The sequence below is a fragment of the Theropithecus gelada genome, chromosome 11 (assembly GCF_003255815.1).
Source record: "Theropithecus gelada isolate Dixy chromosome 11, Tgel_1.0, whole genome shotgun sequence".
Taxonomy (NCBI): Eukaryota; Metazoa; Chordata; class Mammalia; order Primates; family Cercopithecidae; genus Theropithecus; species Theropithecus gelada.
This window is the reverse complement of record NC_037679.1, coordinates 21,789,815-21,807,552: the sequence shown is the minus strand read 5'-3', so window position 1 is coordinate 21,807,552 and position 17,738 is coordinate 21,789,815. Positions and strand designations below refer to the sequence as shown.

The 17,738-nt window shown below is 43.4% G+C and overlaps 1 protein-coding gene and 2 pseudogenes across 1 annotated transcript in view; 1 reads left to right on the top strand and 2 right to left on the bottom strand.

The window, feature by feature from the left end:
- The window catches only part of PPM1H (protein phosphatase, Mg2+/Mn2+ dependent 1H), a 288,777-nt gene extending 271,913 nt beyond the window's left edge, over window positions 1-16,864 (top strand). Inside the window, exon 10 of the mRNA XM_025402759.1 lies at window positions 12,193-16,864. Within this exon, the coding sequence (XP_025258544.1) occupies window positions 12,193-12,340 (148 nt within the window). The 3' untranslated portion in view covers window positions 12,341-16,864. The remainder of the gene's footprint in view (window positions 1-12,192) is intronic.
- LOC112634164 lies at window positions 1,279-1,678 on the bottom strand (annotated as a pseudogene).
- LOC112635721 lies at window positions 9,603-9,699 on the bottom strand (annotated as a pseudogene).
- Window positions 16,865-17,738: the final 874 nt, after the last annotated feature.

The following is a 17,738-nucleotide window of genomic DNA, read 5'->3' as shown; positions in this document are numbered from 1 at the left end:
GGTCTATGTGTCTGTTTTTATGCCAGTACCATGCTATTTGAGTTAATATAGCTTTGTAGTGTATTTTAAAGTCAGGAAATATGTCTCCAGCTTTGTTCTTTCTGTTCAGGTTTGCTTTGGCTATTCTGGGTCTTTTGTAGTTTCATACAACTTTTAGGGTTGTTTTTTCTATTTCTGTTGTCAAACTCATAATTTAGGAATATGTGAAATGGTGTTCTCTTTCATGTGTCTGACATCTTTGTACATATCTGTGTGTAGTTTGGTAGGAGGGTACCACACTCACACACCAGTTTAGGATGTCTCCTTGGGAGGCCCATGGACAAAGAGAGCTCAGTCCCAAGAGCCAGTGCCCTCCCAGCTGGGAGCTGTTCGAATCTTGTCATGCCAAATGGAAATGAGTGGAAGTTGCCAAGTCATAATTTCTGTGATAAGAAAAGGCCCACTATAATTCCAGAGGCTCTATTAGCCCTTCATTGGCCAGAGAGTTCCTATCTCTCCATATGTAGCCTGGGACTACAAGTTTGCCTATTTAATTTTCAGTGGAGAGTTGCTGGGTTCAAGCCTGAGGGAACTGACCAAAGGAGGTCAGCCTATTTGTGGACACAAAATAGAAGGGAAAAGTTCTCCCCAGGGTGGGAAGGCTGAGGGAAGGGGAATGGAACAGAGCCAGTGAAAAGGGCAAGGTGCTTCTGCATCTGAGGTTTTGAGTGGGCCTGTTTTACTTTGAGTCTTACCAGGATCTCCCAGTTTTGTCTAGAAAGGAAGCAGGACAAAAAGAGGCAGGGAATGAAGCCTGAGACAGGCAAGACTAGGGGCTTTTGCTGTTTGATTGTTAGGCTTTTGTTTATGTTGCCTGTAGGTTCCTTTTCTTTTTATTTTTCTTTTGCCTCCTAGTGACAGCCATTCTAAACAAATTGCCAGCATTGTCTTCCTCTGTTGACATCCTTCCCAGCAAGGAATTTAAAATAGCATCTCCCCCTCCAGAATGTGCTGTGAGGGAAGAGGTGATTAGCATAAAGATGTGTTCTGACCCTCACACCATCCTCTCAGGCAGACATGGGAGTAAAAATGAGCTGTATGATCTTTCTGATCCTGGTGTATCTGAAGTCCTTTTGCTCTTTTGAACTGTCTCAACAAAGGAAGCAGAAAATTAAATGGCAGCTTTATGGACGAGCCAGAATATGAGTGCAGTAAGTTTCTCTCTCTCTCTCTCTCTTTTTTTTTTTTTTTTTGCAGTTTTTACAGTATTTTAGAACACAAAACGTGCACATGAGCTGTCTACCCATTTTCTTTGCTGCGCAGCCTGGCTTTGGGGTTGGTGACTCTGATGGCTAGCTGGGCAGCTCTTTCCATAACGGCTTTGCAGTTCTTGGAGGAAACATTGTGAGTGATCTCAGCACAGTAAGATTTGTTGCATGTCAGCAGCACTTCCAGCTCCTTGACGCTGTGGATCAGGAACTTCTGGAAGCTGGCAGCATGTGCTGTTTTTCTGTTGCTCCCATAACCAGTGTTGGGCATCAAGATCTGGCCTTTGAACCTTCTACAAGCCCTGTTGTCAATACCTCTGGGTTTCCACCAGTTACGCTTAATTTTGACATATTGGTCACACGGTGCTGATAAAATTCTTGGTTCTTTTTTTGACAATCTTGGGCTCTACAAGAGGTCTGAGGGTGGCCATGATGCCAAGAAGGAGATGGCACCTCTTTTTCTTTTTATTAGAGTTTGCCCTGAACTGTAGGGAAGCTGGGAGTTCTTCTTTTTTTTTTTGTGACATATTTATTCAAGATATTTTAATATTTAAAAAATAACATTATTTATCATTTTAAGTAACTTCATATTTTTCAAATTTGCCTTTTTAAAAAAATTTTTTTTTATTATTATACTTTAAGTTCTAGGGTACTGGAGTTCTTTTACTCTTGTGGGGTCATGAAATAAACTGTTCTAGGAAATGCATTGCGCTAACGTTCTGGAGTGGGGTTGCTGCAGGTCATGGCGGTTGGGCTGCACAGCCCTCTGGTTCCTTATAATTCCAATAAGGTTCTCTTTTAAGCCCTAAAGATCCTACATGATTTGGAGAAGGCACTCAAACCTGGAAAGTGTTTTCTGACGCAAAATATCTGCAACTGACCGTCCCCTCTGTAAGGCTGGAGGTTCAGTGGAGGGGGTCTCCTGGGAAGAATATTCAAAACGGAGGCAAATATGTAAACGCTCAAAGACAACGACGCTTACCATTTTGTCAGAAAGGAATAAATTGTTAATATTACTGAAGGGGAAGGGAGTGGGCAAAATCAAGAGTAATGGGCCAGGGAATAGCTAACCAAACTTGGAAATGCACGTGGTTTCACATTCCTAGTGCCCAGGCAAAACTGTGCAGGCTTTGCTCTAGTTTTTCATTTCCCCAAACCTGTCTGTGGAAACTTCTTTTTTATTTAAAAAAAAGAGAAGAGAAAGAAATTCACTGTGTTACCCAGGCTGGTCTCAAGCAATCCTCCTGCCTCTGCCTTGGCCTTCCAAAGTGCTGGGATTGCGGGTGTGAGCCATCATGCCTGGCCCCACCTCATTTTTTTTTTTTTTTTTATCCTGGACTTAATGACCCTCCGTCTCCCTGTTATGACCCTTGAGGGACTTTTTATGCGGTATTAAATCTGTAAGTACCAGTATACCATAAACCCTACGGAGAATGTCTCTAATGAAAAACGCCTTCCTGATGTCCACACTTGTCAGTCTTCACATCCACACTCTCCTTGGCTCAGATGGCTGTGTGCCTTGGAAGGAAGAGATTAATCCGTGAAAGGTTAATAGTAAAACTCCAACACTGACAACAGGCATGAATGCAAGTATTAAATGCTAGTTTGCATTACCCTGATAATATGAAATTTATTTTGGGAAAATACAAAGATTCTTTTTATGAAAGCTTTCCATGAGTTAGCGGAACTAATTTCTAGCATGCCATAAGGTTTTCAAAAACTATGCCTTAAATGCAAAAAGGAAGGGTTTCCTCCACTTTTCACCATCTCAGTTTCATGAGTGTTTGATCTGGTGTTTGAAGACTAGATAAAATCCGCAATTTTCTTTCTTTTGCAATGTTTAGCACACTCAGATCTGTGGGAATTCAGAAGTCAGCCTGAGGTCCTGGCTGTGGCAGCCTCTAACAGCACACAAACAGCCACCATCCCATCCTGTTTAGGGTGTTTATGTGGCAGAGCTGTGTGGCCACATCAGGATATTTCACAGGGCTTGCCAGGGAGGATTGAGAAGGAAATAGTCTATTATGCCCACTCGTATTGAAATGTCACTATTTGGAATTGGAACTAAAAACCTATCACCTAAGAAACCAGGGAACCGGTGCCAGGGTGCATAGAGGTGGATGAGGCCTGGCAGGGCTTCTCACCCTCTCTCACGGGGGTGGGAAACTCCCTCCAGTCTGCAGCTTTGTGTCTGCTGGCAGCACACAAACTCCCAGTGAGCCCAGTGACAGCACTGCAGACAACAGTCATCATTATTCTGGTGTCTCAGGGTATTCTGCCTGAATGGCATCGCCATAACCTGATGGGGGATAGAAGCTGGCATGAGCAGCTTCACCTGCTTCAGAACTTGGTTCCAGAGCTACACAAGGGGCATCTGTGGACCAGCTCCCAGCAGTGAATCTAAGAGGTGTGCCTCCTCCTGGGATGAATTGGCTAGTTCTGGGCACAACAAAGACCATTTCCAAGTCACCCCTGACCCTCCACCCACCAAGACGCCACTGCCATAGACCCCTGCCAACATTCCAAAGCTGGGAGAGCTTTTTCTACCTCTTAAATTTCTAAGGCCTGCTCAGAATGCAAAGGGGATTCCTCCTCCTGTTCCCATCACACTGTATTACTGCGGGTGTCAGCAGATGGAGGCTGCCTTTTATATGCAAATATTTGGAAGCTATTAATTCCCCAGTTCCTGCCACTACTCACCCTCTTATAAGACCCTGTCTGTACCATCCAAATGGCAAATTGAAGTTCCCACCCAACAAGAACTATTAAGAACTTTAGGGTATGGTGATAGCCTGCAGCCTGAAATTGACTTATTTTTGACATTCTTGTGCTGATTCAGACACTAAAGATTCAAAAAACAGACTATAAGACGTAGATGACTGAAGACAAAATCCTGGGGAGGAGAAAGGCATTTAATATCTAATGAGGAACGTAACTAACATTTATTGACCTCTGATTGTGTGCCAGGCACCATGCTGAATGTTTATGGAAAGATCACATTTAGCTGTTACAGGAGCCTTGGAGGTCTGCACTATTATTAAGTAAGGAAAGAGGGGCTCCAAGAGGCTAAGGACTTTTTCCAGAGCCACCCATCTGGATGGTGGGAAAGCCAGGATTGGAACCTGGGCAAGTCACGCTGACACCCAGAGCCCTTTTCTGATCCACTAGGAGGGAAAAGAACTAAGGACTGCAACAGAATCTGCAAGGACAAGGGGACAATCGAGGATTTATGGCCTCCTTCCGCCTGACTTTAAGAGTCAGTGGTTATGAAAAGAGCTTTGGCCTTCCCATCGCTCTTCAGCCCCTCTTCCTTTTTGTTTTCCATGCCTCCCCTGCTGTCCTTTCTCGGCTCCCTCCTCCTCGGAGCCCGAGCCCTGTGAAGTTTGCCAAGTCTGATCCCTGCCCAGCAGCCATTGCTTTCAGCAGAGCTTTGCTGATCAATATTGAAAGCTTCAGCTAGAGAAGAAAAATGTTCCCCAAATTCAAAACATGTCTCCTGGGGAGACGCTTCATTAGGAGTGGGCATTTCAAACTCCTCCACAGTTGTCTAATGCAGCCTGGCCCAGCATTCAGTGATGGTACTAGGGCTGCTCCACACTCAGCTTCCAGAAGTGCTAGGCTCCGGCTGCCACATAGTCCCAGTTGGTGTGTAACAGAATCCACCTCCCATTCACTGTCTTCAGCTGTACCATATTCTTCTTGGCTGCTCTGGATATTTTTTTGGTTATACAGTATGTTTTGACTCAAATTTTCTCCTACCACTTTCTACAATTCTCCTTTGATGGCACATAAATGCCCTTGTGTTCAGCCTCAGTAACAAAACCAATAAAGCCCTCCTCTGTTTTAGTACCACCTTAAGCACTTTCACTGTCACCAACTCAGGGAGCCCTGCCATAGGGTAGAAATTGGAGAATACAATGGGGGCAGGAGAAGCAGTTCTTTCTCTTCCGAGAAAGTTGTTTGTTCTTGCCCCAGTCGTGACCTAAAGCAGCCTTGCAAAGGATTTCATGCATTTCATATGGCAGGGTGGCTCTGAAGATGGATGCAAATGAGCTCTGAAATGGCCACCAGCCTGGCCCAATATGGGGGTGACACGAAAAGCTTTCTCCCAAGAGCTGGGTCCCCGGGCTTGTGTTGAGTTGATGAATCTATGAAAGCTCCTGCAAGTGACTTCATCTTCCCCGAATGCTGTTGCTGAGTTTCATTGCAATGCCGGGTCTCCTGTGGCATGAAGGGAATGTCAGGAAGCTGGTCCTAGAGCATTTGCACTGTCACCTATGGAGTGCAGCATCTAACGGCTCAGTTGTCCACGCACACTGCTCTTGGACAAGGAGGGATAGACATGCACTGGTGAAGCCGGCGGAGGGAAGCCATGTGAAGGAATCTGAGCTCCTGGGAACAGGGTAGGAAGAAGTCATCCTGGGAATCTTCCCTAAACTTCTCCCTCAGGCGGGGCTGTCCTTACCCTTCTGAAGCACACGGGTACATGGATGAGGGCAGCTGCCTCACAAGATTGAGGTTTTATGAGGAGGAGGAAATGTCTGGGTAGGTTTACCACACAGGAAAAATGTGACGTTAGACCTCATGTGGTTAGCAGCGGCGAACCCACACAGGTCTGCAGCAACTCAGTTCTTGCTGCCTTGGAGGAAAGAATTCAGCCCAGGGACAAAAGGCAGAGTGAGAGACTGAGGCAAGTTTTAGAGGAGGAACGAAGGGAAGTAAAGTACACTTGGAAGAGGACCAAGCGGCCAACTTGAGAGATCCAAGTACCTCATCCGCCTTTGACTTGGGGTTTTATACATTGGCATGGTTTGCGTTTCTTCTCCCCTGATTCTTCCCTCGGGGTGGGCTGTCTGCATGCACAGTGGCCTGCCAACACTTGGGAGGGGCTGCATACACAGTGTGCTTATTGAAGTACGCATGCTCATTCGTTTTTCCCTTATCTGTTGAATGTTTCTGGAGGAAGGTCATATGACAGTTAAACTCCGCCATTTTGCCTCCTGGTGCATGTGCTTGAGCACACTCTCCTGTCTCCTGAGATCTTACCAGGAAGCTGCTGATCACCTGCCTCAGGTGCCTTTTTTTTTTTTTTTTTTTTTTTTTTTTTTTTTTTTTTGAGAAAGAGTCTCTCTGTCACCCAGATTGGAGTGCAGTGGCACAGCCTCACTTTCCAGGCTCTAGAGATCTTCCCACCTCAGCCTCCCGAGTAGCTGGGATGACAGGCACATGCCCAGCTAATTTTTGTGGTTTTTTTATAGACACGGGATTCACCACATTGCCTAGGCTGGTGTCTAACTCCTGGGCCCAAGTTAATCCGCCTGCCTTGACCTCCCAGAGTGCTAGGATTACAAGCCTAAGCCACTGCACCTGGCCAGGTGTTTTCTATTGGGAGACTGCATTTCCCTGGTGCCGGCTGTGACCAGTTGTTATTTTAGAGGGTTTAACAACTGCCTGACCATCACCTGATGGTCGCCAGACATTCCTGTGGCAGGGCCCTCCCCTGTCCTGCTCATGTCTACCTAACTGCCTACTCTAACAATACTACTCCTGTGGTATGGGGATCCTAAGACAAAAAGCTAAAATGAACATGTTCTAGCACTACAGAAACTCATACCGCCCCTCAGTAAAGGCAAATTTTAAATCTCTGTGGATAACCCAGGGCACATAGTGAACAACCCCTTCTGAAGAGGCGCTTATGTCTTCCCTTTACACCCACCATGAGAAAGAATAACCAAATACAATAGAGCCTTCCCTCCAGGCCCTCGAAGAAAACCTGGGTGTAACAGAACAAATTTAGAAGAGAGTTAAACGTGTGCAAATAGAACCTATAAGGTAAGAAGAGGTCAATCTGGACAAGAACCAAATAGAAATTCACAATGGTGAAACACTGTCATTGAAATAAAGTAATTCACTAAATGCATAGTAAACTGCTAAAGGGAGTTAGTGAATTGAAAGATATCATAAGGCTGGGTGTGGTGGCTCACGCCTGTAATCCCAGCACTTTGGGAGGCCGATGTGGGTGGATCACAAGGTCAGGAGTTCAAGGCCAGCCTGGCCAAGATGGTGAAACCCCATCTCTACTGAAAATAAGCTGGGCGCGATGGCATGTGCCTGTAATCCCAGCTACTCGGGAAACTGAGGCTGGAGAACTGCTTGAACTCGGAGGGTGGAGATTGCAGTGAGCTGAGATCGCGCCACTGTACTCCAGCCAGGGCGACAGAGTGAGACTCCGTCTCAAAAAAAACAAAACAAAAAAAAGATACCACAGAGAAGTTGAAATTTGCAAGGTAAAATAAAATCTATTAAGAGTTTATGGAGAATATCTACAAAATAGAGGAGAGGCAATATCCAAAAAATTGATGGCTGAGAATTTTTCAGGAGTTTTCGGTTTGAAGAAGCAAAACTAATTTCTTACCGTGATAAATAAAAAGCTCCTTTTTGTTATGTCTTAGTGATACTTCATATCAGCAACAAAAAACCAAAAACTTGGAAAGCTATCAATGACAAAAGTCATTTACCTATAAAGGAATGATAAAAGACAGACTTCTCAAAAAAAGTAGAAGTCAGAAGTAGGCAGAATAATGTCTCCAAACTGCTGAGGGAAAATAGCAGACAATCTAGAATTGCATAACAATAAATCTATAGCCAAAATCAAATGTAAAAATAAAGATTTTCTTAATCTAAAGACTAGGTGAGCTTATCACTCACAGACCATTGTTAAAAAAAATCACTAAAAATGTACTTCAATAGAAGGAAATTAAATCCAGAAGCAAGGAATAGTTAGAAAAAAAGCAAAGAAGTGAGTATGTTGGTTTATTTATGTAAGTGTAGATTGTAAATGATAATGATTAAGGCAGGCTCAAAAAAAGGTGAATTAAAATAATAGGCAGTAACATGGAAGATGAAAGAACACATTCTAAGGTCCTTTTATTTTCAGGAGGAGGACAGAAATATGATTAACTTGTATATTAAAAACTTAAGCATAACCGATAATAGAAATAACACTTCCAAACCAGCTGGGGGAGGGGAATATTAAAGCTATCAACCTGACAGAAAACAAGAAAGAAAGAAGCACATAATAAATTAAAAACACAAAATAAGTTTTCATATGTGTGTATATGTATATATGACTGCAAAATATAGGTTCAGATCTACCAGTTTTTGCAATAAACAAAATTATCTTAGTGACTATATAGATTGTTTTAATTAGCCATGTGCTACTAATAAAATACACTAAAAATAATGCAAAGTTTGTTAGCTGGGCATGGTGGAATATGCGTTAGTCCTCACTACTTGGGAGGCTGAGGCGAGAGGATCATTTGGCCCCAAGAATTCGAAGTTACAGTGGGCTATGAGTATGCCACTGCATTCCAGTCTGGATGACAGAGCAAGGCCCTGTCTCTAAATAATAATAATAATAATGCAAAGTTTAGAAGCCCCACCCTGCCCTGTGGATTTCATAATTGAACAATATCAGGGTGTGAAAGTGGCATTGAAAAACACTGATTTCTTGCCTAAGAGACTAGGATATCATTAACTAAGGATGATAGCTGGGGATGTTCCACTTTGGAAGTAAAAAGAAATTAGTGTTCATTGAGTTCTTCCTATGTCTTAGTTAGGGCCTACAAAGGAAATTAAGAAGGAGCATCAGAGAGAAGGACTTGTGCTGTGTGTCATGGAAGCCCAGTCACAGGAGAACTTGGAGTGGGTTATAGCACGGGAGCCCCAGAAAGAAAGGAGAATTCAAGAAGAACAGAGATTTTTAAGGATAAAATAGTCAGCAGTATTTCTGCTGAACACAAGGGGTTAACCAGAATAAGTATTGAGAAGCCGCCCTTGGATCAAGCTTTAAGAGGACAGAGTAGCAGGGTATTGGGCCTACTGGTAAGAGACAAAGGAAGACAATGGGAAGTAATAAATTGGGAAAGCAAGAGTGTATTTTCCCTCAGGAAGTTCAGCACCTAAGGGAAAACAGTGGATGGTGAAGAGAGAAGCAATCTCAAAGGAAGTTATCTTGGAATAGGCAATAACCATATAGAAGAATGAAACCTTAATTATCTACAGCCCTCAGGGAAATGAGTTTCCTGGGTAGCCATCTTTTCTAGGTGACCTAATGCTTGCTTTTTAAAAATACCAACCTAATTTTGACCATTTAAAAAATATGCAGAGTCACTAGTACTAGCAGCATCAGGGTGGTCTCTTGTTCATCTTTCATGAATCTAATAAAGCCAGTCATTTCTCCATGACTGCAGGACTTGTTGAGGCCTGTCTGGAGCTTAAAATAACCATACAGAGTTGTGTTTTGAGTTCTTGTATCTGTTTTTTGACATTTTTGAGTGTCTATCTTTTTTTCCACGTCTCATGGTTAATGTGCTAATGTAGTAACAAGGTTTGAGGGAGGCATCTCTCACACGTGTGAAAACTCAAACACGCTTATGAACTACAAAAGGATTGAGTATCTTTTATTGTCAGGCATATTTTCTCATAGCATACCATAATTTTCTATGTCTAGTCAGCTCATAGCTGGGTTAAGGTAAGTTCAGGCCTGATAGGCAAATAAACTTAGCCAGGTTTCTGAACCTAAAAAGCTCAGGTGCAGACTGGTCAATCACCAGGATAATAAACGTCACTCTGGTGGCTGGTGGCCTTTCCCCATGTGTTTATGTCTCATATACAATTTAATATAAAACTAAGAGTAAGCTGGGGTGATATGGTTTGGCTCTGTGTCCCCACCCAAATCTCACGTCAAATTGTAATCCCCGCATGTCAGGAGAGGGACCTAGTGGGAGGTGATTGGATCATGGAGACAGAGTTCCCCCATGCCGTTTTTGTGAGAGTGAGTTCTCATGAGATCTGACGGTTTAAAAGTGTGGCATTTCCCCCCTTCACTTGCTGTCTCCTGCTGCCATGTAAGTAAGACATGCCTTGCTTCACCTTCGCCATCCAGCATGATTGTAAGTTTCCTAAGACTTCCCCAGCCATGCAGAACTGTGAGACAATTAAACCTCTTTTGCTTATAAATTACCCAGTGTCAGGTAGTTCTTTATTGCAGTGTGAGAACGAACTAATACATGAGGTGAGCAGCTGAGAGGCTCTTCTGACTATAGTGTATGAACTGCAATATGTTGATTTTGAGATATTTACTTGGCTCTTCAGCCAAAGACCTCTTTGGAGGCCTTTATTTCCTGATCTCAAGAGGAGGAAAACCTCAGGACAAACTGGTTGCATCTTCCCTCAAGAACAACTTAAAGATTTCTGCTTCAAAGATAATTCTCTCAATACAGATAGAAAAAATTATTCACCTACTACCCCATCCTCTAGAAGGAAAGGTATTTATTTCTATTGACTATAGTATCCTTTCTGCTGTGGTGTATGTTACACTTCTGTCTGCTATCTGGGCTGTACAAATAGACTTGATCTTCAAATACTGTACAACTTGGAATCTTCACAGTCCTGGGATCATTTGCTAGAGCACTTGTTCCTAAATAATGTAATGATGATGCAGTTCTCAACATGAAAGTCTGTGAATTTTAGCAAAAGAAATGGAGAGGCTTCTGGTTTTCTGAATTCCATAACTCACAGTTCTGAAGGCGAGACTACTGAGACATTTCAAGTAGAGAAAGGTCACTAGCAATATCAGGGTGGTCCCTTGTAAAAGGCCTACAGGCTGGCTTCCAAGAGGACTTACACGGTGACATTTATTATCTTGATGATTTACCAGTCCGGCTCTTAGCTTTTCAGGTTCAGAAACTGATTTAATCAAGATACAAAAAAGAGATTCATTATCAGAGTTGGTCTCACCTTAACCAAGCTCACAAGATTGATCTGTAAACCAAAATGCCACTTGACATTTACACAGAGAAATATAACTGATGGATATTCTTAAAGTACAAATGACTAGCTCATTCTTTCCTGTAGGCAGGCCTATGCAGGGAAGCAGATCATAATCAGGAGGTTCTTTGGTGAACACGAAATCAGAATAAAGCTGAATCATATGCTTAATGGTATAGGCTAAGAGAGTAGTCCATCCCACACCAAATATGACCCTGCCAGTAGAACTAAGTTCCTTTGAAGGCTGTCAACTATGACTCCGTCTGCTCTGGTCAGTGTTTGGATAGACACCTGCCAATGTTTTGTCTCATTTTTTTATGCCTCAAGGCTAACCCAGGCCCATACCCACCCAAATCACCTCCCAAGTTAGTCTTTCTCCTAGATGTTAATACTTCCCATCAGCTTATAGTGTCATTCTTTCTCCTTAAGCTTACAGTTTAAATCTCAGCAATCTTATTTTCAAATTCTTAAGAGATCCCTTGCTGAACTTACATTGTTCAAGAGGAGAAGGTGACATTGACAAGTAAGCAGCTCACTCACACCAAGACTTATCATTTACCAAAAAAACTCTTCACATTCTTGCTATATGCTTCTGCCATGTTGTATTATTTTTAATATTTTTCTTTAACTCATTTTAAAAAATTTAAATGATTTTTACAATAGAAAATGACTATTCTTTGTCACAAAAGCAATATAACTCTAAAACTAAATATATTGAAAACAAAAGTTCTTATTTTTCCCATGTACTTTTTTAGCTAGATACCATTTATCATGGAAAGCTCTGAGCTTGAGCAGCTCTTTGAGATACACTAGCAGCAAACTGAGACTGCCCTCAATATAATCAAAACATCAAAAGAGGACTGAGCAGGTGAATAATGTAAGACATTATCTAATGTATTTATATTTAGTGCCTTATCCCACTACCATGTAAACAATAATATCACATTAGGTGTCCTACATTTTGGGAAAAGAAGACCTTGACTTTTTCTTATTGTAAGTGTATTTGAAACTTATTTATACAACTATAGTGATGCTTCCCCTTTCCCAGCCTCACTTAACCCTGGCTTCTGCCTGATGCTCTACTGACTGTCTCGTTCCTGCCTCTCCTGCACAGGTACACACTGGCAGCTCAGGACCTGGTGATGCGTGCCCGGGGTGTGCTGAAGGACAGAGGATGGCGGATATCTAATGACCGACTGGGCTCAGGAGATGACATTTCTGTATATGTCATTCCTTTAATACATGGAAACAAGCTGTCATGAAAAAGGCCCAGGGGATTGGGAGGACAGAGGGGAAGAAAGCTGGGATGCCTCTTGGCAGGACAGAACTGGGAAGTGCCCCAGCTGAGTTCCAAGTGACGCAGTCTCTTCCCAGCCCAGGTTTGGAGTTCGCGGCCAAAAGGCTATGCTTCAAGATGACCCTTTGGTTTCCATTTCTTCTTTAGTAACAGGTCAACTCAACAAGAGCAAAACACAAAGGCTGCTACCAAGTGTTGTATTTCAGTTCCTTTCGTAGGCCTCCGAGGTGGCCATTGCCTATTTGGGGTATATATGTCATATTTATTATATCTTGAGTAGCTGGGGCAGCCATTTTCAGGTGTAAATGGCAGAGGACTCTTCAGCCTGTCAAGCTGCCAACTTCTCTACGGGTTAAAAAGTGCTGCATTGGAAAGTAGGGGTCATGCCTCAAAATGTAAGTGCCCACCTTCTAGGAAGCCTGAGATTTATTTCAGGGATTGCTGTCTGACCCCTGCCCCCTTCTCTTTTCTATTCTTCTGTTCTTCTCTTTCCTATTCTTTTTCTTCTCTGTTTCTATTCTTTTGTGGCAGTGGTGGAGTGAGCCAGGGATTTGTTTTACTTTATATTTTTTCAGTTTTTGACATTCCTTGAATCTGTTTTTTTTTTTTTCCCCTTCCATAGAACAGGCCTGGGACTTTCCAACACCCTGCTGAGGAAGTTCTGCGTCAAAGTCCCAGCCAGGCTGGGTTGTCCCCACATCCTCCAGCCCACACAACCCAGGCAGCATCTGGGCCGGTGCCCTGCATGACAGAGGATCTTTGTTGTGTAACGTTTGTTCCCAAGTTGCATTTTCTCACCAAATCAGTGTGTTTTCATGAAACTATGAGTGTTTCTGTGGACCAGCAGTTCCTCTGTTGTCTTCAGTGGTCTCCCTGTGTGTCTCAAGGGTTCTCTGTGAGAGTATGGATTTTCATTTCTGGAATGGCTGGCCCCATCCCACTTTTCTGTGTCATGGGGACACATATAAAGCAGTGTTTAATAGAGCAGTTTAAGAAGTTCTTTGCATCTGTTGGTTCACCATAGCTCGTCTGGGGACCATTTTGGATTCAGGTTTCATGGCTTGTGACTGTCCCCAAGCCCACTCCAAACAAAGTGTAAGGATCAGAGTTCTGTCAAGGAGCAGCAGTTCTGTTCTCCCCATCATCGTTGTGCAAGGCCCCTCGGGGCAGGGGATGGAGGGCACTTTAATAAAAGCATTTGAAATGGGTTGACTGGCCATTCCCATGCTGTGCTCCTTTTCTCTAGAGAATCATGTCCCAGCTCTTCCAGGTCCCACATCTGAGTGTTCACCACAAGAGCAGCAGCCGCAGGCACAGCGCGCACCGTATCTACCTGCTACTTCTCCGCTGGGAGGAATGGCCAAGTAGACTGTAAAACTTCTGGCTCTTAGGCAGACTTGTACAGCCACAAAATTACCTAGTCTTCCTGCTGAGCTCCTGAGGTATTGCCACCATTTTGACAACTTTGAGTAATTAAAACACTCTTCTGACCCAAGAAGGAAAAAGGTCACTGATGTGACCCCCCCAGAATGCTAGACAGCTAATTCCAGTTCTCACATTTGTTTGAATTTCTTCCCCAGAGGAGAGGAGAGAAACTTCTCCTCCAGGGCAGTAAATCACCTGCATTTCTGGAGTTGTCGATATCGTATTTGAAAAGGCCTGGAGCCCCTCCTACTCAGGCATGAACTCATTCCACGGTGTGGAGACCGCGCCCTGTCTGGCAGGTGAAGCCCTGTGGGAATTCACGCCACCCGGTGTTTGTGGAAGTGTTGGCCTGGGAAGAATGGGACTTCCGCCTTGTCAGGAGTTGTCTTCATCTGACGGCACGTTTCCTCCCCGTGCAGTAGATCTTAGCTACCCCAGATATCTCTGTGGAGAGAAGTTTGTGGAAAATGCTTTGCTTCCTGGCAGTCTGATGCTGTGGGAAAACCTTCAGGCATGCGACAGCAGTGTGGTCCACTCCCTGTTCTGTCCTGGTGCTCAGAGTCATGTGTAAGAGGAAACCTGAGCAAGTCTTCCATAGAGGACCCTGAGCTGCCGTCTTTGGGATTCTTCCTGTGTCCCCACTGCCTTTCATTTACTTGCTTTCCTGGGCCTCTATCTGGGCCCTACCTTGAGCTTCTCCAGTTTTATTCAAGCCACCAGAGTAAGAATTTGGGTGTAGATGTCACAACTACCTTCTACTCAATTCACCAATTCATTTACTGCTATGGCACATCTCAGGAAAAACTCTAGAAACCTCTACGTCTCTAAATCCTCTATAAAATCTTGAGCATTTAGTCCTGCTGGTTTTAGTTAGAAAGGCATCCGGAAGTGTTTCCATAAGCCCCCTAGGGTGGAAAGATCTTAGTTACAAGATAAAGTCATATTTGTGTTTGGGGGATGGGAGGAAGACTATAAATGAGGTGAAGAAATCAAAAGTGGGAAACATGATGTCAATGAAGCATGGCAGATCTGCCCAGCACTGATATCGCTCTATAAATTGAGCTTACTCAATTTTGGCCTTATTTTTTACCCAGGCCCCATGTCACCCAGTCCTGAAACAGTAACTGTGTCTACATAATGGGTTGGCCCTTGGTGTGTTCCTGGAAAAGTCAAAGGACGCACACTTCGACACTCTGCAGAATGTATTTATACACGGTTCTGAAATCTTGCGTATCTGACTTATAGCCAAATTTGCTTGCTCGAATAGCCTCAGAGGAAGTCTTGTTTCATAAAAAGCTTTTGATGTCCTAGTCAAGTCTTTATGGTTGTCTTGAGGGGTGTGTGGCTACTTTAATGAAAGGCTTTTCTGCTCTAAATCTCTTTGCTGGGCTGGGCCTCTTCAGACTATCTGGTGAAACTCCTTTCCTTAGAACAAACTCAGTCCGTCCAGACTCTGTGGCATTTTGCTAGATGATAACCAAAGCCTTGTTCCTGTAGCCAGTGTCAGCAGTCAGAGAGGTAGAGGGTGTGTTCTGCTGCGGTTGCGCATGCCTATCAACTGTTCTTGAGGTGGAAAAGAAAGGTGAAAATCGGACTAGGCCAAGTACTCAGCTGTCTTAATAGGACAAAGCCTTAAGCAGTGGAAATTTCAGTTATTTTCCACAGTATTCCATTTTGGAGGATTTGGGGTGTTTACTTTTTAAATTCTTAAACAACTTAACTTCCATGAGGCTTTGTGAAGTCAGCGGTGACCACCCTCCTCTTACTGTGTTCTCAGTATTCATTCACTTCCAGGGAAGAATGACAGCCACAGGGAGACGGTGGTGGGGAAGAATGACAGTCCCAGGATCCAGATTTAGCCTCAGATCTTCCCCATGCAGGCAGGGTTTTCCATTTAACAAGACCACTCGTATGAAAATGTTAGGGACAAATCTCCCATGTCTTTAAAATTCTGATTCTTCTCTTGATATCCCCTTCCTCACCTGCCAATCAACTTTATCAGGCCACAAGTGGTCACTGGTTTCCCTTCCACAGGTTTGAGGTTCTCAGCTTTCCTTAAGTGACCCAGCAGCTCCGCTGTTGTCAGAGTGAATATGCTAAGCTTTGATGAGATTCTATTTTCAGTAAGTCAGTGCTTCTGGGACACTTGGAGAAAGCTGTGAGAGTCATTGTCTATGCAAAGAACAACCAGGCTGATCCTAAAAGTTATCCAATCTAAGAAAATGGTAAAACAAGGTCTGGCCACAGCACAGAATTTTATGTGAGGAACTCAGATTTTTGAGGACTTATAATTGCAGAGAAAGGTTGCAGCCTGCACACCGTAGCCCACCTCTCTGAGCAGACTTTGGTTCTGTGTGGTGATGTGGCGCATGTTTGTACACTGGGATTTTTCAAATGATGCTATGCGAGCAGCCTGACCTGCCTCTTCTGTGAGGACTGTGGCCTTTATCAGATGGAGTGCCACTCTGCAGAGGACTGCTCTTTCGAATCCACAGTGTTATCTGTGTAAATAGCTTTGATTTTTCCTCTGTGTCTTAGGTGTGAAGTTTTGTTCATGTAGCAATCAGGTAGAGTGACCAAATAAGGCTGTAAATGTGCTGTAGTTTTCTACTGTGATGTACTTGAAGGAGAACCTGTGTCCTCTACTTTTCTGATCTCCCTCAAGTATTTTGTGTTTGTTTCCTGAGTCCTGAGGTTATTATTTCACTCCTGTTTTGCCCCCAGTTTTCTTTGTTTGTTTGTTTGTTTTTTCTGGAGACCCAGGGAGGCCCATGGTGGAGATCATTTGTAAGGAATGGATCATGGTCTGGGTTTCCGAAACTACCCTACGTACAGTGAATGAGAGAAATCTGCCTGGAAATGGTTTCAGAACCATGTACCTTTATGCTTTGTGATTGTGAAACATTGACTTTTTTGTAACCCAAAAATGAAAACTGTTTAGTAAAGGGGATCTATTTTGTGTGTTTTGAAACTTAGGTGCAATGTCCCCTGGAAAAAGCTAAAGAAATGTATATGTTCAATGACATTTTAAAATAAAATATTATATATATGTATATAGGACATATTCAGCAAAACTTTTTTCTGTCTTTTGTATGAATTCAATGTGAAGTTTCTTTATATCAGGTCATGGTCAGGTAATGGTCTGGTTTCTTTATATCAGGTAATGATAATGATACAAAGAGTATCATGGCTCAATGTGAGGTTATCAACTGTGAACACAGACTCGAAATCCAAAGGGAATGGATGCCAACACTGTAAGCCTTCACAGGAATAACAGTAAAGACTAATACATTTCAACTATGCCTCTAGAGGAACTACCATGGATACCATCAGTAAACACATGAAGAATTCAGAGAAAAGAATTACTCCCGGCCAGGCGCGGTGGCTCAAGCCTGTAATCCCAGCACTTTGGGAGGCCGAGACGGGTGGATCACGAGGTCAGGAGATCGAGACCATCCTGGCTAACACGGTGAAACCCCGTCTCTACTAAAAATACAAAAAACTAGCCGGGCAAGGTGGCGGGCGCCTGTAGTCCCAGCTACTCGGGAGGCTGAGGCAGGAGAATGGCGTAAACCCGGGAGGCGGAGCTTGCAGTGAGCTGAGATCCGGCCACTGCACTCCAGCCTGGGCGACAGAGCGAGACTCCGTCTCAAAAAAAAAAAAAAAAAAAAAGAATTACTCCCAAGAGGTATTCTTAAGTGAGAGGCCTAGAGCCTCATCTTGCTAAAGACAGTAAGAATCAAGACTTCCCTTCATTGCTTAAGCATTTTAAGTACGACAAAGGGTCAGTAAAATGTACCATCTTATAGAGAAAAGTTACCATAACAGGTGGGATAAGGCATCAGAGTATGCTAATTCTGCTTAGTTCTAAAATCCAGGAAGTTAAAAGTAATCTATAAAATACCAACAAAATATTTTAAATGACCAGGCAGGGTGGC